The sequence below is a fragment of the Micropterus salmoides genome, unplaced genomic scaffold, assembly GCF_014851395.1.
Source record: "Micropterus salmoides isolate LMB-PRFRI ecotype aquatic unplaced genomic scaffold, ASM1485139v1 Ms_hic_scaffold_2037, whole genome shotgun sequence".
In the NCBI taxonomy this organism is placed as follows: Eukaryota; Metazoa; Chordata; class Actinopteri; order Centrarchiformes; family Centrarchidae; genus Micropterus; species Micropterus salmoides.
In genome coordinates this window covers 15,861-40,899 of record NW_024041193.1, presented here as the reverse complement: position 1 = coordinate 40,899, position 25,039 = coordinate 15,861, and the positions used below count along the sequence as shown (strand labels likewise).

Genomic DNA, 25,039 nt, shown 5'->3' with positions numbered 1-25,039 from the left:
AGAGACCAAATGCAAAAGTGAAGTGCTCAAAGACTTTATAGCTGCTCAGGCAGAAAGATGGGTTGCATCACAGTGCAAAAAGCATTGCATAAAAAGAATGACTTAACATAAGTTCAGCGGGCCCTCTCCTGAACGCCAGCGGGCCCTCTTCCTGAACGCCAGTTAAATATTGTTAACTGCCCATGGCTAAAAACCAAAGCGGATTCCTGGGCAACAAGGTTCAGCATGTGGCAATGTTTGTGATACGTTGATTAATTGCAAAATATTGGTACCTGCTCTGGACATACATGAATATCATGTGCTAAAGTAAAGAACTAATAACTAACTATACATTCACAATGCGTGTAAACATGTAGATTTTGTCAGTATAAACTAGGTCCGATCATTCACTGTACACCCTCCCGTCCTTCTCTCCTCCTCCAGCTTGTGACTGTGACTGGCGTGGCATTGAGACCTCTCAGTGCAACCGGGTGACTGGCCACTGTGTTGCCAGCAGGGGGTGTCAGGTGTCCGCTGGACCAGTGTGCAGAGGCTTCTCTGGTCAGTTCCCCAGCTGTCAGCCCTGTCCCAGTGCGGGGACTGGGATCGCATCGTGCAGGTGTAGTTTAATGTGAAAGAGGGGGTCCTCAGTCAGAAAAAGACAAATGTGAAACTGAATAACTGATTCATTTGGAGTCAACTATTATCTTTCTCTGTATAATTTTGTCATATTACCAGGACCTAGCAGTGCGTACCAAGGCCCTGGCAGAGCGTGCCCATGAGATTCAGACCACTGGGCTTACTGGGGCCTATGAGAAGGCCTTTAGAGACCTGGAGGAGAAACTGGCACAGGCTCAGGGCATTGTCAATGCGCGCAACGCCACTGCTGCAGCCGTCGCTACCCTAATGGAGCTTATTGAAGATCTTAGGTACAGCTGTTACGTTCCAATGCATGTTTCCCATGTGAAACTTTATTGAAAGTAAAGTTTTTTCTGCCACAAAAGGTAGTGGTATCAAAATAATGATACTTGATTTAGAAGTCATGAAAAATCTCTTCTCTCCATTTGGAGAATTATTGTCCAATAAAGTACATTAAAAATCATATCAGGATTACATATTCTATCGCCTAACAACTTCCTGCCTTGCCCTGCAGAGCGCAGATCGGTGAGACCACTGACACCCTGAACCGTCTGGAAGGAGACCTAACCATCGTCCAGGACAGCAACTCTGAGGCAAGCAAGGAGCTGAGTGCTCTGGAGAGAGAAGCTAAAGAACTTAACCTCACTTCAGAGCAGCTACACCACCAACTGGATATCCTAAAAAACTCCAACTTCCTAGGTGAGAAAGAAAGGGAGGATAGAACCTCATTATTAAACAATTCAAACTGACACCTCAGACTTATTGCTGCCGTCAGCTTGTCCACACTCTAGGTTCATTCACATTTTCCTACCCACATTCCTTCACATGTCGCATCATTATTCCTAATCATCTTCCTCTTACTACTTCCTATTTTGTCCACCTCTTCTATCTAGGTGCGTACGACAGCATCCGTAGCTCCTACAACAAATCCCGTGATGCGGAGCGGCGTGCCAATGAATCAACAACCACCAGGCCCAGCACAGTCAGCCAATCTGCAGACACTCGCCGCCGCACCGAGCGCCTCATCACCGCCAAGAAGGATGACTTCAACCGTAAAAATGCTGCTAATAAGCGTGCGCTTGCAGACCTCAACACCAGAGCGCAGGGCTTGGACATGAAGAAGATCAATGAGAAGGTTTGATCACATTCTATATTATTTGAGCACATTTGTTAACAAGTTTGACAGCATTCATGCAGGCAGAGAGAGAGAAGTAACCGCAGAAGCAGTGGAACTAACAAGGTTTTTCAGGCATGAACTGCATAACAGATCAACAGAAATCCTTTTTATGTTTTCAAGCGAAAACCTTCTTTTAGCTTGTTCACAAGTTTGTTTAAGGTGATAAACTTTATTTTTATTATTACTGTCCATTGTTCATATAGATTAAATGTTGGTCTACTGTTTATAGCGTAATCCAGCGATTCCCAAAGTGTGGTGCGGTTGTGAGCTGCCTCTAGGGGGTGCAAGACAGGACAAATGTAATGGTGGTGTAATAGTGTAATAACTACAACAATTATTTTTGTGGAACTTTTCATGAAATAAAAACTTGATTTGAAAACTTTCCTTTGTAAATTTAATTTAAAATTAAAAACGTTATTATTAATAGTTACCCGTATTATTCATTTCCATACAAGTACATGTTGATCTCTTCCAACAGGTTTGCGGCGCTCCAGGTGATGCTCCCTGTGCAGAAAGTCCTTGTGGGGGTGCAGGTTGCCGTGACGATGAAGGGAACCGTCACTGTGGAGGTCTAAACTGTAACGGCGCTGTAGCAGTAGCTGACAATGCCCTGGAGAGAGCCAAACACGCAGAAAAGGAGTTGAAGAAAGCTATGGGAGAGGTGGAGGGACTCTTTACCAAGGTATGGAAGCATATGAGAACTATAGCTACTGTAATTTGGGACCAGACATTGGTGAAAATATTAATCCCTTGCAATTCTGTTAAGAGTGCTTTTGGAGTTTTTACTGTATATAGTTATACATTTATTCACATCCATAGTTTAATTTTATGCCAGCGTCCCCTCACAGTACATCACCTCTCACAGTCTCTCAGAATGGAGTGAGGGCTTTACAGTACACTCCAAAAATGACATTCACCCTGTGTGATTGCGTAACCAGTGCAGCTGCAGTCTGGTACATGTGGGCACTTAGACAAAACGAATTTGAGTGAAAGTAGGCTCACTAAAAAAACTAAACTGAAAGATTTTATCATCTGAACAGTTCTTAGAAAAACGCTGTTGCTGTGAAAAGTACAGTCGTAGTAAAGACAGCAGCTATGGTGAATACGTTACCCTTTGGTGTCCTCTATAAACTTTTCTGCCTTTCAGGTGGCAGAGGCCAAGACCAAGGCAGAGGAGGCCAAGGGCAAAGCCCAAGCAGCTTTGGACAAAGCCACTGCCACCAAGAACAAAGTGGAGCGCTCCAACAATGACCTAAGAGACCTCATCAAACAGATCAGAGACTTCCTTACTCGTGAGTCAGAGTTTAATACATTATGACATATTTTATGTGTACATTTTGCAAGTTTACCAAGAACATGTAGATTACTTATGTTGCCACTTAATCTGCCCTCCTACAATATGTCAACCCTGCCACTTCTCATGTCTTTCTCCCAGAGGAGGGTGCAGACCCAGACAGCATTGAGGCGGTGGCGAACCGTGTGTTGGAGCTCTCCATACCCGCTTCGCCCCACCAGATCAGACATCTTGCTGATGAAATCAAGGAACGGGTTCGCAGCCTTTCGAATGTCGACTCCATCCTAGAACAGACGCAGGAAGATGTCCGCAAGGCAGAGCAACTGCTGCTTGATGCCAAGAGGGCAAGGTAGTCAGAATAGATTGAGATATGGTGTTGGTAATTATTTGTACTAATTCTTCTATATGTTTTCATCCTATCTAAAACCATTGACTGTCAGTAACACTATGTTGTTGTTCAGGCATCAAGCTGAGGGGGTGAAGACCACCGCAGAGACAGTGAAACAGGCCCTGGTGGATGCAAAGACTGCCCAGACATCAGCAGAAAAGGCCATAGCAAGAGCCAAAGCTGACATTGGGGAAACTGAGGCCCGACTGGCACAGGTAATGAACCAAAAACAACAAACATTAAGCTGTGTGCCAAAATAGTAGTTTACTGCCCCATAGTACAAATAACCGTATCTGTATGAGTTGTTAAAAAATTAATGATTGTTGCAAGACATTTTGTTCACCAGTCTGAGTTTTATGTAGTTACATAGAAGTTAGCCCACGTTAGATACTGTAGATACTGTAGATGAATCTCTCTTGTAAAAACGTGACTTTAAAGCTGCTATAGGGACACTCTCATTTAACAGAGGTTAAATGTAGGACTTACATCATCAAGTGGCCAGAAACATGACGCCAAATGAAAGTCAGTTGCTTCTTATCTGCTAAAATAAGCAGTTGTTTGCCATATCAACTATATGTCAGTGTTGTGCTATAGCTTTATTCCACCTCCTCCTCTTGACAATCATTGATGATTCAGTGCCTTGTTAAAGGTGTTCAATGTGCTTTTAAAACACACACACACACACACACACACGGGCAATTACATGAACATCCAGGAGTAAATTTTGAGAAATCACACCATGGAATAAAATGAAAACTTAATGCTTAATGCATCACAAGCAAACCGTGTAATATTAGAGGGATCAGAATTCACTTTGCTTGGGCATGCTCTCCTTAGATTGAGTCAGAGACATCCAACAGTGAGAAGGACCTGAATGATGCCATGTCCCGCCTGGGCACACTGGGACAGGAGATCAGTGCCCTGAAGACCAAACGTGCCAACAACAGCATGGCAGCAGCCCGAGCCGAAGAGACAGCCACCATGGCACGAGACAAGGCAAACGAAGCCAAGCAGGTATGTGTCTGTGTGTGCACACACTCATTTAAAGCGTACACAGCTGTGAACTTTCTTCTGTCTTGATGCTTAGATTCTAGACGGCCAGCTGACAGATAAATACCATGAAGTGCAGCAGCGGGTTGACACAAAGGCCAAGGCTGTGAAGGATGCCAAGAAAAGGGCAGAGAGCCTCAGAGATGAAGCAAAGGAACTACTGAAAGATGCCCAGAACAAGCTCCAGAGACTAGCAGGTGCTTATCTTATCTGTGTGTATGTGTGTGTCTGTGTGTATGTAGACGAAGACATAGACAGGGTTAATGTGTTTACATTTGTTTGGAGGAAGAAAAGTGTGGTTTTATAATTTGAAAGCCAATCCAAATTCCAGAATTAGTCATTGAAACTTTATTTCTATAGCACCTTTAATACAGGTTAGTGCAAAGAAAGCACTCTATAGGTGATTGACAAGTTAATAATAACACATTACATAAATACAATTGTGGAGATTAATGGACAAAAAAGTAGAAATTAACCACACCCACCCGTGAGATAGTTCGGCTCATAGTGTCATTTTTAGTTTTCTGTACAAACAAGAAATAATGTGTTAATTTCTGCACTCCACAGTTGCTGATTTTGTAACATTTTGACAGTCCCCCTGTTTCCAGTTATTGTAACAAACACAGCTAACCAGCTGCTGAAAGTAGCTTCATATTTACCACAGTGTGTGGTATTGATCTTCTCATCTCACTTTTGCCAAGAAATTTCTAGAGAAAGCAAAAGTTCTGGGTTTCTTGCCTGTTCAAGGCACTAACATACATTCAAAAAGAAAAAGCTATGTGTCATTAGCTTAGCTATAGAAAAGGATGGGGGGGAATGGATAAGACTATGCCTTTGGTGTGAGAGACCCGGGTTCAATTCCCCATTGTGACCCATCCACCATTGTGTCCCTGAGCAAGACCCTTAACCCCTAGTTGCTCCAGAGGCGTGCCACCTCTGACATATATAGCAATTGTAAGTTGCTTTGGATAAAAGCGTCAGCTAAATGAATAAATGTAAATGTAATGGTGTGCCTCATGAGGACACCACCCTGTACGTGTACAAATGTAGAAGCCCTAAAATCAGTCCTTGAGGATCCCCACAATTTGACTCAAGAATGACTTACAGTAGCACCACATGCTGAAATTCCTATTTTCCACAGAGCTGGAGAAAAACTATGAGGAGAACCAGAGGAGGTTGGAGGGGAAAGCTCGTCAGCTGGATGGCTTGGAGGACAAAATGAAAGCCATCCTCAATGATATCAACAAACAGATCCAGATCTACAACACATGCCAGTAGCTCACTACTCCATGTCATAAGAAAACAGGTCAATGTGTTGTTCTACCATTTCCTCCAGATACAGTAACTGTACAAGATACTTTGAAGAATACAGTGAAAGAAGATGGCTGGGTTGGTTATTTTTTCACTTAGGTGAATTTGCATATTTGTGGGTAAACTCTTTTATGCAAGTATTTAAATCAGTTACTATCATATTTAGATATTTTAAACACACTCATGACTGAACGTGTAAAGGTTGTCTGATGTCACATATTGTATTTTAATTCTAATTTGTGCACATTATTTTTGTTTTTGCTTTTAAAATAATCTGGAAATGTATCTGTCTAAATCAGATTTGAATATGAAAAATTATTTTAGAAAAGTAAAAAATACACATATTCGGGTGAAAATAATGCTTTGCGAACAGGTCAATCTCACAGTGTCTTCACAACAACCTTTGGGTGCATGAGGACATAAAACAGAATGAAAATCTGTTTAACCATGGTATTTATTTTGGGAATGGTAGTAAAGATATGGTAAAGCCTTAATTATTTTCAAATAAGCCAAAATACAGAGATGAGGGTATAGTCACTAGATCCTGTCCCTATGTAGTTTAAAGGAAATGTTGTTCAGTAGAATAAAGAGATGAACAGGATTTTAAATTGAGGATTTTAAGATAAAAATTCCACCAACTGTGGTGCTAGAAATTTGTCTTTTATTATGTATATTTTGTATTATGCCTTTATACAAATAACAGGGAAATCAATTACATTTTTATGTGACAATGAACTGTGACTCTGCTAAACCAATAACCAGCCCAAAAACCACCTCTGCCTGGAGTAGGAGGATGGCTTTCCACTAAAACCACACAAGAGAAATGCAGGGAGCAGAGTAAGCTAACAGTGTATGCTAGCAGCACGACTGATGCTATATCAGTTGGTCTGTATGTGAACTGTCGTTTAGAACTAATGAAACAAGAAGACATTATGGTCTAGCTAAGAAGCTCAGTCTAACATGTTCTAAATGGTCACTGTACAGAAAACAAACCCTTTTGATTTAGGTAACAAAATGGCATGCCTTCTGGCACCACTCACAGGAAAAAACATAAAAGACTAGTTAGTGATTTTGAGAAACTTATTTTATTTCTTAACGAGAGTTAGACAATATATCACACTTTAGGAGAATTGTGATGCTATAGCCAGCAGCCAGTTAGCTTAGCGTAGCATAAAGACTGGAATCGAGAGGGGGGGCAGAGTAAACAAAAAATATTTATTGTGTTGACTAGTGAACTTTAGGTTTACATTTTGATAAAGTAAGGCTAACTGTTTCCCAGTTTTTAGTCTTTATGCTAAGCTAAGCTAACTCCCTTCTATAACAGACGAATAAGAGTGATATTGATCTTCTCATTAACTCTCCAGAAGAAAGCAAATAATTGTAATTCCTGACATTTTGAATTATTCCTTTTATTCATCACCAGGATTAATTTTTATGAATGCCAAAGCTGTGATGCACAGATTGTGAGTGTTTGTTTATCAAATGTACTATGATAGAATATATAAGCTCTGCTGTAACTGATGCCTCACTGAAGTGACATATAGTACGTGAAGTGTTTAATTGTGCCTTATAATATGCTAGTCTCATGGGCATTTCATGTACTATTTGCATAACAAATTGTGTTTAAGGAAACATAACAAACCAAAAAAATTAACTCTGTACACATATTTCCCTCAGATTATCTACAAACTGGCAGCCATGTGATTTTGATCACTAGTTGCCAAAGCAAAAATACAAAAAGAAGCTTGTGTATATTTTTGTGAATAAAGGTTGGATAACTTAACATTTCTCTATGTTGAAGTATGCTTGATACTTTCCCATTTTCTAACCTTGCTGTCTTGTGGCTGGAATGTGCATGTGTTCACACCAGGGTCTGCAAGGGTGTAAGATATCACATTGCTATTTTTGTGTTGTGCGAAGGTGCTATTGAGCGCTGTTGTGAGTCCTTATCTGCAGACTTTGCAGTCTCTTACCCAATTCTTTCAGCAATGTCTGATCACTGTGAATGGCAGTATGAACAGTATACTACCAAGATGACATGAAAAATCAGGGCCAACACTAGCTCTGAGACCCAGAGTTGGCAGAAGGGAAAGGCTAAATCAAAGAGAAAGCAAAAGTGAAGGAGCTACATCAAAGTTAAAGAAGATCAACACTACGTAATACTTACTAGTTAGTTTGGCTGGTATAGTTTTTGTCTATAAAAGATTCTTGTCTTGTTAAATGAATCATTTTGATAATGCTGGGAAGTGTATTTCACTTTTCTTATTTTAGAATAATAAAAGTTAACTTATCAAGTTATCATTTGCACAATTCAATGATTAGGGTGATGATAACAAACCAGGCTACTTGAACACAGCTGTCTCCACCTTCAATAAATAGATTTTTGTGTGTGTAAGTAAACACTAATGAGGCCAGGGATAAAGTTCAAACATAAATAAACAACTACATAGAAGGCAAACAATATTTCATCAGTGCCATGATAATTTGTGATTTATGTTTGTGATGTTCTACCACAGGACTTATGAAAAGGTAACAACAGCAACAGTGAACACCACAGATCTGCAACATCAGAATCAGAAGGAGCTTTATTGTCAAGTAGTGTTTAACACATCATTTCAGTGCAGACTCAGAAAATGACTCAGGGCCCAGGGTGCCATTTGGGACAAGGTCCCTGTCTAAAAATAGTAGTACTTGATGTATCATGGCCATGGCCCTGTCAACCCCCTCCTTGATCGATTATAAAAAATATCTAGGAATATAGGCCCATATAAAGAGTTGACATATGAGCGCCATTGAATGTTGACTCAGGAGGGCCTGGGATGGTCTTCAGCTGAAGCACAAATTCCCCCAGCTCATTCTGGCCAGAGCTCCAGAAACCGACCAGTATCCTTCCCTGGGTTTGCTGCGTGTTTGTTAGTTTGTGATATTTAATAAATAATACTTAATAAATAAGAAATGTATTGACATACTCCATTTAAGCAAAACAACTACTGATTCATAGGTATTAAAATTAGATTTTTGACAGATGCCCCACCCCCCCAACAAGAGTGATAATCCTATTTTATAGGCCATAGCAAAAGATCAAATTATGTATATTGTTTGCTAACCAAATCATTTATCTCCACTTGGTTTGAATACGGTATGAACTATCAAATGAAGAGTATTGTGTCTGTGTGTTATAAACTGTGTACAAAGATTATATTCTTATACATATTATTTATTATAAACAGTCTCTGGCGTGCGTGTGAGAAAGAGAGAGCAGTAAAGGAAGAGCTACAGATCACGTGAGCACGCCAGCCAGGAAGTGTGTTATGCGCGCATTTCATTTCAGGTTTGGCCCAAGACATCTATGGGTCCGGGAAGCAGTACTGAATTTTGTTCCAAACAAAGTCGGACTTACGCCGCATGACACCAACAGACTGAACCGTTTTTTCATGTGTTATCTTTTCTTTACATCTATGAAACAACTAGTTTAAAGTCACCAGAAATGGGTCCCGGATAAATTAAAGAATATTCCAGAAACAGTGTGGACTAACGTTACGGGAGAAACAGAAGGAGTCGCCTCACACCGGCCATTGTGTATTAGGAACGGAATTCAGTTCTCGCCAAATTGAAGCCCCGTAAGTCCCCAATTTTATTGACATTATTAATTTGGCATTTTAATCACAGGCGGGCGTCGGGTGTCACGAGATGTCATGTTGTGTTGGTTGTGTAAAATCCGTAGTCATATCAACCCTTTCGCGTCGGCTAGCGTTAGCTTGATATGGCTAATGACATTAGCTTCTCGAAGACTGTAGGAGCGCTTGATTGTATTACCTGTCCTGCGCTCTGCTGGAGGACACCGATTGGAGATCGGGTGAAGTGACCGTATAGATAAACGAGAAATATAATATAATAAGTAATGTGGTTGATAATTTCCAGACAGTAAGGCCAAGACAGTTGATTTAGATACAGTAACGTTATATACGTTAGTTTAACCCGATGTGCCGTCCAATAATTGCATAGTCCCACTTCCCAGAGTGGACCAAGTACATTAAAGGAACGTTTCAATGTTATTGACTAAATAGTATTTGCTAAATCCAATAAATTGGTTTGCCCAAAAAAAATCTGGAATATAACGTTAGTTAAACGCTATAGCAAATGTGTAACTTATGCCTCATATCGAAGGGCACATGACAGCCTGAAAAACGTGTGCCTTAAAAATAAACGGTCCTCTGAAGTCGGTTGGCTAAACTGTTACCAAGCTAACAACTCTGGGAACGGGGGCTGCATTGTTAATCCTTCTAGCTAGCTTAATAAACACCACCCATGTTTTTAGTGAATATGCTGTACTTAACGTCGAAAAAATGGCTGATTTAGCTGTTGTCCTTTGTTTGTCATTTGATTGTCCAAGCTAGCAACTTGATGTTGCTATGCTAAGGAAACTAGGCAAGGCTCAACATCGGTCATATGCAAACCTACAGCCATATGCTTATAAGCTTTATAAGACATACTCATGTTTCGTTCAGTGTTGTTGTAGTTAAATGAAACCTGCTCCTAATTAATTTCAAGCAGTGAACCTCTTTCCTTCCCTCCCTCTGTGTTTCTGTGTATTATACAAACATAGCAAAGCAGATTGTCAGGATTGACCTAACCTGAGATGTTTAACTTTACTTAACTTGCACATAGCTCCTATTAATGCCAAACAATTATGAAGAGTACTATTGGTTTCTCCTTGATTAATAAATGCATTTCTGCCCCCTGCCTCAGGTGCCCCATCCCCTTACTATCCTTCCTGATTCTGTTCCGGGAGAGTTCAGACCAGTATCATCGCCAAGATAGCCGGGCCAGGCAGGAAGAGGCACACCTCAGATCCAGACCCCAGCAGTGGTAGTGATTCCAGCGACGGGCGGCCTGTTAGTGCCAAGTGCCTGAAGATGGCCAGCAGCGGTGGTAATGGTGTCGCTGGTAGTGAGACAGTGGGCCATCGTGGTGGGACTCAGCAGAGAGGAGGCAGCGGCAGAGACAACAGCTCAGACCTGACCTCCAGTACCAGCAAGAAGAAGCAGAAGGACAGGGCCAACCAGGAGAGCAGAGAGGCCAAGAGGGCAGCCGCTGCAGCAGTAGATGGGGTTATTGCAGAGGTCAAGAAAGGTAAGCGTTAAGTGTATTGTGCAGCTAATATAACAGTTGTAATTAATTACAAGTGGTAGATTGTCCTGGTAAACTATTATTTCACAAAAATTTGGCTTGCAACGATATGAGGTTTTCACGATTACTGTCTCAGAAAATGTCACGGTATCTGGTATTACGCTATTATTATTATCGTTGTCATCATCAGTTTCAGGGAGCGGAAACTGAAGAGTTTATTGTAATTTCACAAATATTATCTCTTGAAATAGAATGTGAAAGAAATGGAATATCTGAAATGTCCAAAAAAACAAAACAAAACATTATATCCAAGGTACTCACTGTTTCTCACTAATACCTGTTGTGCGTGTCTTAGAGGTCTAACAAACATATTGAATGCATTTCCTTTCTCATAAAACATTTGCTGACCTGATATTTGAATATTTAAATTGTGTATTCATGCATGTTTTAGCTTGCTGTTGAATTCTTCTTCTTCTTCTTTGCCTTTGTTGGTGCATTGCTGTGCTTTGTATGTCACCGCCACCAACTGTTGATCAGCTGATAATCGTGAAACAGATGTCAGTGTAGTGTATTTCGTTGTCTACGTGCGTCGTCGTACACCTGTGTTAGATAAAGTGGTCACTCAGGATAACCACTGGTAGTGCTATGGAGCAATGTTCTAATGAGTGGGGTATTTTGTAACATGCACAAGCACACAGGCAAGGTGATTCTTATTCTCCCATCGTCTGGCTATTCCTCTGATTGATAGTTGGCGGTGGTAATACAGCAATAAACGTCGCAAGAAGCCAACAGAGACAAGGAAGAAATAGACCGCAAGCTAGTACTAGTTACCTACTTGCTGAATAACCAGCTTTACTGCTGTGATATCATGCCGTATTTGCATAGTAAACAAAGTATTGTCACATAAGGTTTGCGTACATTATACAGGTGTAATGTTGTTGTTTTTTTAAGTTATTCACACTAGGGACTTATTCTCACCACTGTTGCTTTTACTTTGTCGTATGTGATTGTAAACAGAATATCTTGTGCTTTTGGACTGTTTGTCATACAGTACAAAACATCATTTTGGTCTTTAGATATTTGTGATTGCATTTTTTAATTTCTTTCTATTTTTTAAATTTTCTGACATTTTAAAGACCAACCGATTAAGATCAAGAAAATAATATTGATGAATATTGTTGTTTGTGGCAGCTTGATAATAGTGTGGTCAAATGTACACCACAAAAACATGCTGCTGGTATAAATGCTAGGCCTATAATTTGGCATCATTATCTGGAAAATGCATTCAGATGGAGATAAGTTTATGGGTCTACTGTGGCTGCACAGTGCCAACCATAAATTCTGTTGTAATTTATTAACGCATTTATGAAATGAATTATTTCACATCTTGATGTGGCAGTTTTTTTTGTTTTTTTTTTCTTTTTTTTTACTTATTTTGATTTGTCAAAATATCATTCACATAACACATTGAAACACAACACTTAGACATTTCGCTTCATTTACTCAGGAAGTGTACTACTCTTTACAAAACAAAACAAAAACTTATTTTCATTGAACACCCCACCAGACACACATTTGACAGAAAGTACATGATTCTTGTTAGATCTCAGTAAATCCCTGCTATACTTTCTTAAATGTCTTTATACAGGTAGAAATTCTATATATAAAAAAAAAGAAGATATACTTTATTTAATCCCGCAGGGGGAAATGTCTTCGCTCTGTTATTATGTTAGTATTTACACACAGGTCTGAAATACACACACCACACACACACACATGCACATGCACAAACAGGACCCATAGCAACACATGGAGAGATGTCAGAGTGAGGCGGCTGCCACTCAGTGCGACGCCCCGAGCAGTTGGGGTTTCAGGGGCTTGCTCAAGGCCTCCTTCGGCAGTGCCCAGGAGATAGCACACCTTTTTTCAGTTTAACAGTTTAAAATGGAAGGAACCGTAGATTGTGTTTTGTCTGACCTGTAGAGTATTATGGGTATTAGCTTCGATAGATTATTTCAACGATTCATCGATGTGTTGTTTAAGAAGTACTTTTGCTTGGCGGCGGCGCCCCCTCCGTTAAACGGGATCAGCTGTGCACGTTTATAGGTGATAGATATTTATTAGTCCTTTCGGAAATTCATAGTGTGTCATACAACAACCAACAACAACCAGCAAGCCGCTTTACAAACACAAACATCACCCGAGAGCTATAAGTTGTACTACAGGCTCGTGCAGACTACGCGACTTTAAGTGTCGGCCGATGGCCGTGCCGTTCACACAACTTGCCGTCATATGACGGCAGTCTTGAAGTCGTTGTGGCGTTCACACTACGTGACTGATTGGTGACAGGGACACACACACTACAGGAGCTGACAGCGTCCCTGTCACCCAATGCAGGTCTCCAAACCAGGTTTTGTCAAGAAAACACATGTGAAATGTGAAACGGGAAATGAGCGATCCCACACGAAACAGCTGTTTGTTATTATAAAGATGGCAATTATAAAGACAAAGATTCTGGGTTAAGGATGGATTAGCACACACAGGTAGCAGCGATTGTCTGAGCTACAGAGAGAGCTGCAGGGGAGTTAAAAGGTGCAGCTCCCGACACCCACTTAACTTGTGACTATTAGGTCATAACTCACGGCCCAAGAACAGCAAACGCACGTGTGCACATTTTCAGCTGCGGCTTACTTTGGCTAGCCTTCAACTCAACAATCAATCAGGATTTCAGTTAATTGCTAAAGTTGCAGTTAGTGTTACCTAGGCCTGGGCGAAAAATCGATTGAATGAATTAATTCGAATTTTTTGTTGCGGGCGATTTAAAAAATAAGTAAATCGAGTTTTTGTGTAATAGCACATTTTTGGCTCCCCGGGGTTTCCGTAGTGTTCGTTTCCCATAGCGACAACATCATACACTAAACAGCAACAGCAAGCGACAAAATGGCTACCGGTGAGAGCGGGAAGTTTGTTCCCAAGAAAGGAATAAAGTCATCTGTTGTTTGGAACTGGTATGGGTTTGCTGCGACAGATGTGGAACAACAGACACCACGCTGCAACATTTGCCTAAAGCCTATCGCAGTGAAAGGCAGCAGCACCACAAACCTATTCCAACACCTGAAACAGAGACATCCAGCCGAATATGAAAAATGCCAGTCTCTCCGCGATGAACAAAGCCGCACTGACCAACAAACCTTATTGCTTTCCTTAAGTAGGGGGGGAAATCGGAAAAAATCGTAAATTGAATTAAAGTAAATAAAATCGGAGATTTTATTTTTAGGCCATATCGCCCAGCCCTAGTGTTACCTTGTCTGGTCCGCTGGCAGAACACCTTTTTGTTCAGCTTGAAGTTTCGTTTTACGGTGGACGGACGGTAACATTACAGAGTTGTTGTTGTTTTCTTTAGCTTGAAATAATCCCATATCTTGGACACTTTCTTCTTTGTACCTCGCTATTTTCTCTCTCTTCCTCCACTTTGCAAACAGCTCCATCATAATCACGTCGTGTTCACAGCGTAAGCGCGACAGTAATAAATGTCCCTGCGAAAAACTGTGCTGTATAGGTGCATGGATTAAACTAAGCATTGATGCAAAAAATTTGTGTCGAAGCATTTTATTAATCGATTTTATCGTTAAATCGTTTCAGCCCAAATTAATTTGTTCTGCATAATCCTTGAACTTTAAATTTGAATTGTGGTTTCCCTTTGTTTAAGGTATGTCCTTTTATTTACACTCTCAAATCTTAGGTCCTTAGTAGGAAAATATTAGAGACGCACGATAGAGACGCATTTTTCCTGGCCAGTTCCGATGACCAATTGTTTTTAAAAGTCTGTCCAACTGATTCACGATTTTGGCGGATTCTGATTTTCTTTCTTCCGGTCCGCAGCCGATCAATTGGTGCATCTCTAGAAAAAATCTGCTTGCTACCTCAGGTAGGTCTTCAAATGATAAACAACCTCACTCACTTGTCCTTTATTTGTCTCGCACAGGAATCATTCCACTGTCATGAAAGCATTTTAAATGACTTAATTACTCAGAACTGTAAGTGAGTTGCTTCATGTGATGGATTTGCCTGACAAGTCTATATGCAGTGAAGATACAAGGAATTAAAACAATGCAAAGAAGCTATACTTTCATTATTTTGCCACAGAACTGATTTCTTAAATGTTGAGTATCTGCCAACACCAACTACCTGTCTGGTGTTGTTAAATTGACTGTAGTGTTTTAACACCTTTAAAGTAAAGCTCAGATCAACCCAGTATGTGGTTATCACAGGTGTGACAAAGGTCAGGTGTGAACTATAACAGCTACAGCTTTCATTTAGCCCAATATTGTCCAGAAATGACATACCTAGATATACGCGTTTCATAAAGCCTTATTTGTCTTTGGTAAACATCATGTGGAAATGGCCCTCTAATTAAAAACAGAACTCAAGTACGGCTGACGCGCTGCTCCATGTGGTGAGAAATCTGTAGTGTATTTAGTGTGAAGTAATGGTGGCAATATGACAAGGAATCTGTTGTAGCTACCTGCACCATATGCCACTTGGCACACTTGGGCATAGGTGGCAGGCAAATAGTTGTCATTGCTTTCACAATATGCTTTTTTTTTAATACTGGAGATTTGGTACTTCTCTCATCCATATGTGGTGTGATGCTTCTAATAGGATTTGAAGTGTAATTGATGAGGCTGGAAAAAGACCCAAGCCAATATGATCGTGTTAAAATGCTTTTATGTAATTGTTGAGCCTACTCTAATGAGGCTGTAATTTGATTTGGCTGTGAACTGGGCTTTGGCCAATCCACATCTTCCTGCCACAACGGTTCCAATGTCCTATCCCCACATATTATACAGAACACAATTTGAAACTGTACCAAAAAAAGTAGGAAACAATTAAAGTAAATCTCCTAAGTGGCCATGAAGATCAAAGTATTTAATTTGTGCTAAAAATATGTTCATATCATGAATGTCAGTGATATTTTACCCGGTCATGAGAGTACGCTGTGGCGTGGCTCCACTGGGAATACAGCTGTCACCAGCTGGAAGGGATTGGGTGTTGCTTGTGACCTTTTGAAAAGCCATTTAGTTAAAGAGACGGGGTTGACATAAAGTGAAGAAGTGGAGGTGGGAAAGTTGAGACTCTCTAGTTTTTGTTGTTGAAGACTAAGATAATGGAAATATGACAGTGGGTATAATCCATACATGACTTTGTTGCCAGCAGGGAATCCAGCGCTCGCTGTACTTCTGGGATGATATTTTATTTTCAGTCACTGCAACAACTTTGAGGTCACTATGACAAATGGTACATGTTGGTTTTCTTTTTCTTGTTGGGATATTTTTGTCAAACATTTCTGCTCTTGATTCTACCTTTTTAAAATTGTGTAAATATCTTGCTAGCATGTTTTCTAAAGTAAGTTGATCATTTGCTTTCACGCTATTGTTTACTGGGTATACAGTTTGTGGCGCAGATAATTTTAGATGTCCCGTCTGACTGTTGAGTTCACTGTACTCTGTGAATTTGTGAGCAGGTGCATTTCAACATGTGCGTCTATATTTTCTCAGGGTAGCAGAGATGCAGTGTGTTCACCACTGTCTTACTTTAAAGCATTCTGCTGTGGTGCTCTGCATGTTTTCATTTTTTAAAATGTATATATTTGCTAGATGGGATTGTCTGCTTTCTCTCGTCTCATCTTTGAAAATTACAAGAGAGAAGAGTGTCAATTTTGCTTAGGCCTGTGACGTACATTTCTGAATGACTTGTAATGATCATGGTGGGAAAAGGTTCTCTGGTTTCACATCTATCTGACCTGTGTGTACATTCCTTTTGTGTTTTTCAGATGTGTTTGTGGACTGGAAGCAGAATGTCAATGAAGTGACAGTCAGACTACGCTGTGGGGAGGGGGTGCAAAGGATAGAGGATATCGGCACAACCTTCACTGATACACACTGCCATGTGTGCTTCCCAGGTAAGTCATAGTAAAGCGTGTACCATTACCAGAAACTGTACAGTAGAGTGTACATGTAAAGATTAATAGCCGATTCCCAAATAGCTGCCTACCCCGTTTACTGGGCCTGGTGTGGGAACACATTTTGACAAATAAATACAAGTCTCCATTAAACGCCTGGTCTGATTTTTATATAAGTTCTTTGGATGTATAAAACCTCATAAATCCTGCCTGGTCGGCTGCTTTAGCTGCTTCTAAGCTGCCAAGATCGTCAATACAAATATTTATGGGGGTTAAGTCCGAATGTGTCCGTTCCTTGATTATTTATCTTCCTTTACCGGTCCACCGATCATAAGAACAGGTTTATCTGTAAATGAATCCAAGTTGTAAATCCTGTCGTATGAAGTCGATCGCTCTCTGTCTGCTTTTTCTGCCACACTTCCTGCACCTGTTGTTTTCGTTACGTTGCTGCCTACAAAATAAAAGTGCATATGCCGTCTGTCGGCGCTGGAGCATATGAATGTTGTGTATTTGATATTATTTGATAATTTTTATCCAAGTAATATTCTGTTTGAAATAAATAAACTGTTTCATAGTTGCCTATTTTAGTTTTGTGCAAGAGGAATTAAAAGCCTGTCCCATATGGACGCCTGTCCCAAATATAGGCAGGGTCAATTCAGGGATTTTAGCAAATAAAAGCCCGGCCTATTAATCAAAGTTTTACGGTACTATTAAAATAGCAAAGTTGTGCATTTGGATTTAGGCCTTGTTAAACTTTGGACCCGTCTCAAGAGTTTGTATAACCACGTGTGTGTGTAATTTAAACATGCTGTATGTTTTCAAATTGTTGTCTGACTCTTTTATATTTTCAGATGGACGGCAGTGGAGCTGCCAATTGCAGGAGGAAATTGAAGCCTCCTGTAGCAGAGTCCAGTACAAGGAGAAGGGGGGTTTCCTGCATGTCATCATGCAGAAGAAGATTCCTTTTCACATTTGGCCTTCGCTTAAGGTGAGTCATGTGAGATAAAATAATTTTTAGTTTGTCCACCCATGAGTACATTTGTGTCTTGTTTTTATTTGCACTAATAAACATAGTATTTTTGCACAATATTTTATTAGTTCATACAAATGTTTAATTGAGTGAGTGGAATTTACACTGTAAAAAGACACGTCTGCATTTGATTAAATAATAAAATGGTTTTACTTCTGTACACTCTGCTTCAGTCAAATAAGAAGGAGAAGGAAGCAGTACCCACAGAGACCAAAAATGACAAGGAGCTGGAGATGAAGCCTGTTGTCTTGGAGTCATCAGAGAAACCCAAACTGCAGCCTCAACTGCAGCCACAGCCTCCCTCCTCACCTGCTCGCAGCGAATCAAGACGCAGCGGTGGCAAAGCTGAGCGAGGTGTCAAGCGCTGCCTGAAAAATAAACCAGCGTGTGACAAGGCCACTACGGACTCTGTAGGGGTGAAAGCTGGATCTGGAGATGGCTCAGCCACCACCAGTAAGCCTGTTACAGTTACTGGAGGCGAGCGGCAGCCTCAGGAACCCAGTGCCAAGCGCACTATTGTACGGCTGCCTAAGCCCACCAAGGAGGCTACGTTACCGGCCGACAGGGACTCTGTCAAGTCTACAGTAGCCAATGGTAAAGCTCCACACACACACCTGTCCGCTGGTCGGAGTCTGCAGACGCAACGCAGAGATGGAGACAACAGAGCAGAGAGACTAGGCAGTGGTCAGGAACAGAAACCAGAAGCTGCGGTTACTGCTGCCAGCCAAACCAACAAAACTCAGGTGAGAAAAGTTGCTTCTTAGAACGCTCCAACTGGGTTGCTTTCATTTAGAATTTAAAAATGTATTTATTGTTTACATGAAAAAGATGACTTAGCTGTTGCTTATTTGTTGTTTCAGTACACTGAATTAGAGAAGCTAAAGTTAGCTTAAGCAGAGCTGTAACATTAGGGGTTTTCAGTCTGATACTGAATATTGCATTACTGCAACTCAATGGTTTTCAATTAACTCACGTTTGAGAAGATGGAGCCAGAGAATTGCTGGCATTTGTTTTACAAACTGACTGGAATGATCAATTGTTTATTAAAATGGTTGCGGATTATCTGTCCATTGACTAATGGGTTAATTGATTAAGGAGCGTTTTAGCTCTAAAATTGTTAGATGTTGTTACCCCAACTATGTACCTTTTTATCAATAAATATGTTGTGATAATATATATGATATAAAAATTTAAATAATTAGTATACCACAAATGTAATATGTTAATAAATGTGGGCTTAACTGGTCAACTTTAAAATTTTACTTAGAAGTAGACTTTTCTCAGACTGACTGGCTCGAACTATTTGAGAACCTCAACAAAAAGCATCTGCATTATTTGATGCTGTTCCTTTAGAAACAAGGATAATTTGATTATGCTCGGAATAAACATCTAGTTTATCACCCTACCGAAGTACTACCTCTGCAAATTAACTCGTGCTTGCTGGTTGTAAACCTGTGTCCAGTTTTATGTTTTGTTCACACAACAGCTTGCCTGATGAAGAGGAGTGAACAAGACAGGAGATAACTGCTCTGTCTGATGTGTGTTGTGTAGAGAGTTGTCTTTACAGCATCTAGTGTCAAAAGGGTCAACTTTGCGGTACGGCTGGCCGAGGTGAATTTTATTTTCCATTAAGATCTTGGCTTCCAACATTATAAAAACAAACATTTTAGGATGGGCTAAATGCAGAGAATGAATTTCCCGGCGGGGATCAATAAAGGATTACTCGGTGCAACCTTTCCTTTAAAGTGGTGCACTTTTGCATCTCCTTAAAACTTCAAATTCACTGTCATGAATTGGCATGTTTAATTCAGGCATGTTTAATTCAGGTATGTAACAGTACTTGGAGAGACCAAACAGGACAAGTGTCACATTTCAGCAATTCTTAAAAATGACATTATAATACACATCATACATCAAATAAGTAATAATTATTATAATACTTATAATATAATAATATAATAATATATTACTTTTTTATTTTATTTGTTAAAGTTAAGGTGATCTATTATGCTTTTCCATATTAACAATGTTACAATGTCGGCTGTTCATGTCAAATGTGGCCAAAGCAAAGAGACAGGAACCTTCGTCATCGTTTTGTTTCTTGCTTGTCAGCAAGCCTTCGTCCATAATTTTGTGATCTCCCAACTTTGGCTCCATTTTTTGTCCTTCCGGTAACAAAAGCAGAGACCCTCTCCTGTCCCCACACACCCACAACAGTCCCCATGGTGTGGAGTGGAGGGACACTGCAGCAGTCAGCCAGCGTTTGGCACAGGGGGGAAGGAGGAAAGGTGGAAGGGGATTTACACTGAGAGCCAAGGAACGGTTTTCATCTAATTTTACTTCTATACGCCAGCGATGGACAAGTCCTTCAACGAATACAAGCTTTGTTGCAAAGCTACCAAACAAGAGTCAAAGAACTACAATACAGGGCTGGAAATGCAGTTAAATAGGTCTCCATTAATGGAAATCCACTGTTAAAAAGGCAGTGGTCAATAAAAGCATTATGTTTCCAAAGTCAGTGCAAAATCATGTTAAATGACTGTGAACTCAATATTGCCCAAAATAATCAAGATTATGACTTTTGCCATAATCGAGCAACCATACCTACAGAATTAACGTTTACTGTCCTGTACGTGGCCTTTGTTTGAACTGGAATCAAGTTGCCAGCTTTCTTTTTCATAACTGCAGTGATGAGAGGGAGAAAGGGAGTTGTGGGAACCTTGCCAAAGGTGAAGAATCCATTGCTCATAGATAGTTATACTTGTCTCCAGTGTCTCCAGTGACCTAGCAAGTGCACATTCTTCTCTGGATGTTTGTAGAAAAAATGTCTTGTGTCTTTTCTGATTCAGGATGCGGAGAAGCAAAACCAGTCTGGAGCAACAGCACATGGCAATGATAGCCAACCAGCAGCTCCCGTCAGCACCGCTGAATGCCTCAAAGCTGTCTGCTTCAACAACGAAGTGGACTCTTCTCCAGAAACGCTGCGAGATAGAACTGACTCTGAGCCACAGAAAAGGCCTGCTGAGCAGGAATCGGAGCCGGATACTCTGATCCGCCAGCATCTTGGATCAGGAGAGGCAGGTTTAATACCAGCTGTTGGCGTGGCTGCCAAACAAGGCCAGTCACCCGGTGTAGCCCAGAGGCAGGGCAGCTGCGACGGAGAGGAGAAGCAGGACCAGTCGAAGGAGGAGCCTCCTCTGGAAATGAAGCAACAGGAAGGTTAGTTAATAAGGTTTTGCAAAGGGGTTGGACTATCATACATGTGTTTGTGTTATTAACTGACTCTAAACTAGGGCTGAAATGATTTGATTTACTAAAAAGCATTGGCCACCAAGCAAAAGTACTTCTTAAACGATGCATCAAGGAATCGATGGAATAGTCTATAGAAGCTTTGAGTACTAAAATCATCGTTAGCTGCAGACCTACTCTAAACCAACTGCTTTCCAATTGATTTATATTAGTAGAATCTTTCTACACCTACATTGACACATCTATATATAAACAAAGTATGGAGATAGTTGAGCAATAACAAAGTACTGTACAGACACAGTCAGGTTTGTTGTTCTTCAGTTTATCAGCACTAATTCATTTGGCAGTTTAATGTGAGTTGTTGATACCTGTGATCACTTCCTGTAGCCCCAGAGCCGATGGTTAACCTGCAGTTTGTGAAGAATGATTCGTACGAGAAGGGCACGGACCTGATGGTGGTTAATGTTTACATGAAGGGGATCTGCAGGGACACGGCCAGGGTCATCTTCAGGGAACAGGACTTCACCCTCATCTTCCAGACGAGGTAGTCAATGCGAAGATGCTACAAATAAAGGATAGTTGTGTGATTTCTGCGTGCTGTAATGTCTTTGGACAACAACTGGTGAGTGATCTTTCTGTCATTCTTTTACAGTGATGCTAACTTTCTGCGGCTTCATTCAGAATGCGGGCCAAACACAGTCTTCAAGTGGCAAGTCAAACTCAGGTAACTGTTGCAGTCACTGTTACCAGTTATGTGTGGCTCTAAATGTTTTTCATATTGAAAAACTTCATTCAATTATTAAACGGGCATTTAAAGGCAGCTGAGATGATATGTTTCCCTGTGACGGCCAGATGGCTTTGATAGCAGAAAAAAAAAAAAAAAAATAGATAGCGGCTGGTGCTGAAATAGATATCAGTCAGTCAGTTACTCACACAATCACTTCCTCGTTATGTTGCTTCATGTTGAGTTTATTGAAAGCTTTTACTTTGAAGAGTTCTGAAGGACATTCAAAAGAGTCTCTGGCTTGCTTGACACATTTGTGGGAAGAATGTAGAAAGTTGCGTGGCGCTGCGGAGAGCCCCCAGTTGCAGTATTAATATTCATCCAGCCAACGATCACGAACTGTTCACAGTCTGCACCAGATAGGGAGTGGGGCGGACCAGGGACAGGAGAGCGCGCAGTGACCAGCTAGCTGCGGTCGGTCAGTGATTGATTCCTCTGGCGGGATGAAGTCTGACGCTCCGCATGATCCATGATAAGATTAATGTCAATAAAGCATGCTGTCAATATTTTAGAGACCCCACAAAATATCACAAATCATGCTTTTAGGGGGAGCTAAGTTCCCCCTGGCTCCCCCGTAGTACGCACCCTGAATTTCCTCAGGGAAATGAATATAAGCGTCCATAGGTTTACGAATGTGGATCAAACGCCGGGCGCACACACACTGTAGCACGTGCCTTATTGTGAGCATGTGCAAAAGTGTCCTTATAATCAAGTAATAAGGGGGAAAAAATATACGCAGTTATTTGGAATTCCTAACAGGAGTCCCCCACAGTACCTACTGAGCTAAACACGCACAGGAGCATACAAGGATTTGAAATAATTTGACTTTTGGGCCAATGCCTGACTTATTTACTGACCCCTGGCATAAATGTTATTTTCTTTTGTCCTGTGTCATATTACTGAAGTACTCATGAAAGATTCATGAAGCATCAGTTGCTTTTCAAAATCAAATCACAACAGTCTTAATTTTCAACAGTGGATACAAATTCTTGTTAAAGGAGCAGCTTTTAATATCTGATCATTCCCATTATATAAGATAATCAAGGTAGTTGGCATCCTTTGTGTCATCATTGAAATGATTAATATGTCTTTCAAACATTCAGTATGTTAGAATGATGAAGATCACCCTCAAACTTTAGTGAGGAAAACACTAATAACAGATTGTTGGTGAGCTGCAGCCTCCTTTTTGTCTTTTAATCTGAACGGTCTACTTTTCTGTCCCCCGTGCAACAGGAACCTGATCCAGCCTGAGCAGTGCAGCTACTCTTTCACCCCGTCCAGACTGGACATCATCCTGAAGAAGAGACACAGCCAGCGCTGGGGGGGTCTAGAGGCCCCTGCCACACAAGGTTCAATTCAATTCAATTCAGTTTTATTTATATAGTGCCAATTCATAACAGAAGTTATCTCATTGCGCTTTTCATATAGAGCATCTAGACCGTACTCTTTGTAATGTTTTTTTACAGACCCAACAACCCACATTGTGAATAAGCACTTGATGACAGTGGAAAGGAAAAACTACCTCTTACAAATAATAAAAAGATTAATAATAATAATAACTGTAGCAGCGGGTGGCTTTCCACCATAAATCCAGACTCTACTGCTCCAGATGCAGAAAGCCACGGGTGGAGAGAAACAAGAAAGCACAAAACTACGAGAGAGGGAGGAAATGAAGTCTGATGGTCAAAGTTGTGCATTAATGTGATAGGAAAACATAGAGAGGGAGAGGAAGAGGAGAGTGTAGCTAAGTGCATCATGGGAAGTCTCCCAGCAGTCTAGGCCTACAGCACAACTAAGGGATGGTTCTGGGCTCACCTGAGCCAGTGTTAACTATAAGCTCTTTAACATATGATGGTGCCTGATCGTTAAGAGCTTTGTAGGTGAGGAGAATGATTTTAAATTCCATTCTCGATTTTACAGGGAGCCAGTGCAGAGAAGCTAATACAAGAGCAATATGATCTCTTTTCCTAGTTCGTAATAGTATACAGTGGGTACGGAAAGTATTCAGACCCCTTTAAATTTTTCACTCTTTGTTTCATTGCAGCCATTTTCCAAAAATCAAACAGAAATGTAGAAATTTTTGCAAATTTATTAAAAAACTGAAATATCACATGGTCATAAGTATTCAGACCCTTTGCTCAGTATTTAGTAGAAGCACCCTTTTGATCTAATACAGCCATGAGTCGTTTTGGGAAAGATGCAACAAGTTTTTCACATCTGGATTTGGGTATCCTCTGCCATTCCTCCTTGCAGATCCTCTCCAGTTCTGTCAGGTTGGATGGTAAACGTTGGTGGACAGCCATTTTCAGGTCTCTCCAGAGATGCTCAATTGGGTTTAAGTCAGGGCTCTGGCTGGGCCATTCAAGAACAGCCACGGAGTTGTTGTGAAGCCACTCCTTCGTTATTTTAGCGGTGTGCTTAGGGTCATTGTCTTGTTGGAAGGTAAACCTTCGGCCCAGTCTGAGGTCCAGAGCACTCTGGAAAAGGTTTTCGTCCAGGATATCCCTGTACTTGGCCGCATTCATCTTTCCCTTCGATTGCAACCAGTCGTCCTGTCCCTGCAGCTGAAAAACACCCCCACAGCATGATGCTGCCACCACCATGCTTCACTGTTGAGACTGTATTGGACAGGTGATGAGCAGTGCCTGGTTTTCTCGACACATACTGCTTAGAATTAAGGCCAAAAAGTTCTATCCTGGTCTCATCAGACCAGAGGATCTTATTTATCACCATCTTGGAGTCCTTCAGGTGTTTTTTAGCAAACTCCATGCGGGCTTTCATGTGTCTTGCACTGAGGAGAGGCTTCCGTCGGGCCACTCTGCCATAAAGCCCCGACTGGTGGATTGCTGCAGTGATGGTTGACTTACTACAACTTTCTCCCATCTCCCGACTGCATCTCTGGAGCTCAGCCACAGTGACCTTTGGGTTCTTCTTTACCTCTCTCACCAAGGCTCTTCTCCCCCGATAGCTCAGTTTGGCCGGACGGCCAGCTCTAGGAAGGGTTCTGGTCGTCCCAAACGTCTTCCATTTGAGGATTATGGAGGCC

At 41.0% G+C, this 25,039-nt stretch overlaps 1 protein-coding gene and 1 pseudogene across 1 annotated transcript in view; both read left to right on the top strand.

The window, feature by feature from the left end:
- Positions 1 to 423: 423 nt before the first annotated feature.
- LOC119915291 lies at positions 424 to 5,911 on the top strand (annotated as a pseudogene).
- Positions 5,912 to 9,161: 3,250 nt separating this feature from the next.
- The window catches only part of LOC119915292 (ubiquitin carboxyl-terminal hydrolase 19-like), a gene marked incomplete at its 3' end in the record, with an annotated part of 31,719 nt that continues 15,841 nt past the window's right edge, over positions 9,162 to 25,039 (top strand). Inside the window, exons 1-9 of the mRNA XM_038734837.1 lie at positions 9,162 to 9,458; positions 10,588 to 10,971; positions 16,802 to 16,930; positions 17,782 to 17,918; positions 18,134 to 18,703; positions 20,810 to 21,179; positions 21,597 to 21,753; positions 21,862 to 21,933; positions 23,227 to 23,342. Of these exons, the coding sequence (XP_038590765.1) occupies positions 10,755 to 10,971; positions 16,802 to 16,930; positions 17,782 to 17,918; positions 18,134 to 18,703; positions 20,810 to 21,179; positions 21,597 to 21,753; positions 21,862 to 21,933; positions 23,227 to 23,342 (1,768 nt within the window). The remainder of the gene's footprint in view (positions 9,459 to 10,587; positions 10,972 to 16,801; positions 16,931 to 17,781; positions 17,919 to 18,133; positions 18,704 to 20,809; positions 21,180 to 21,596; positions 21,754 to 21,861; positions 21,934 to 23,226; positions 23,343 to 25,039) is intronic.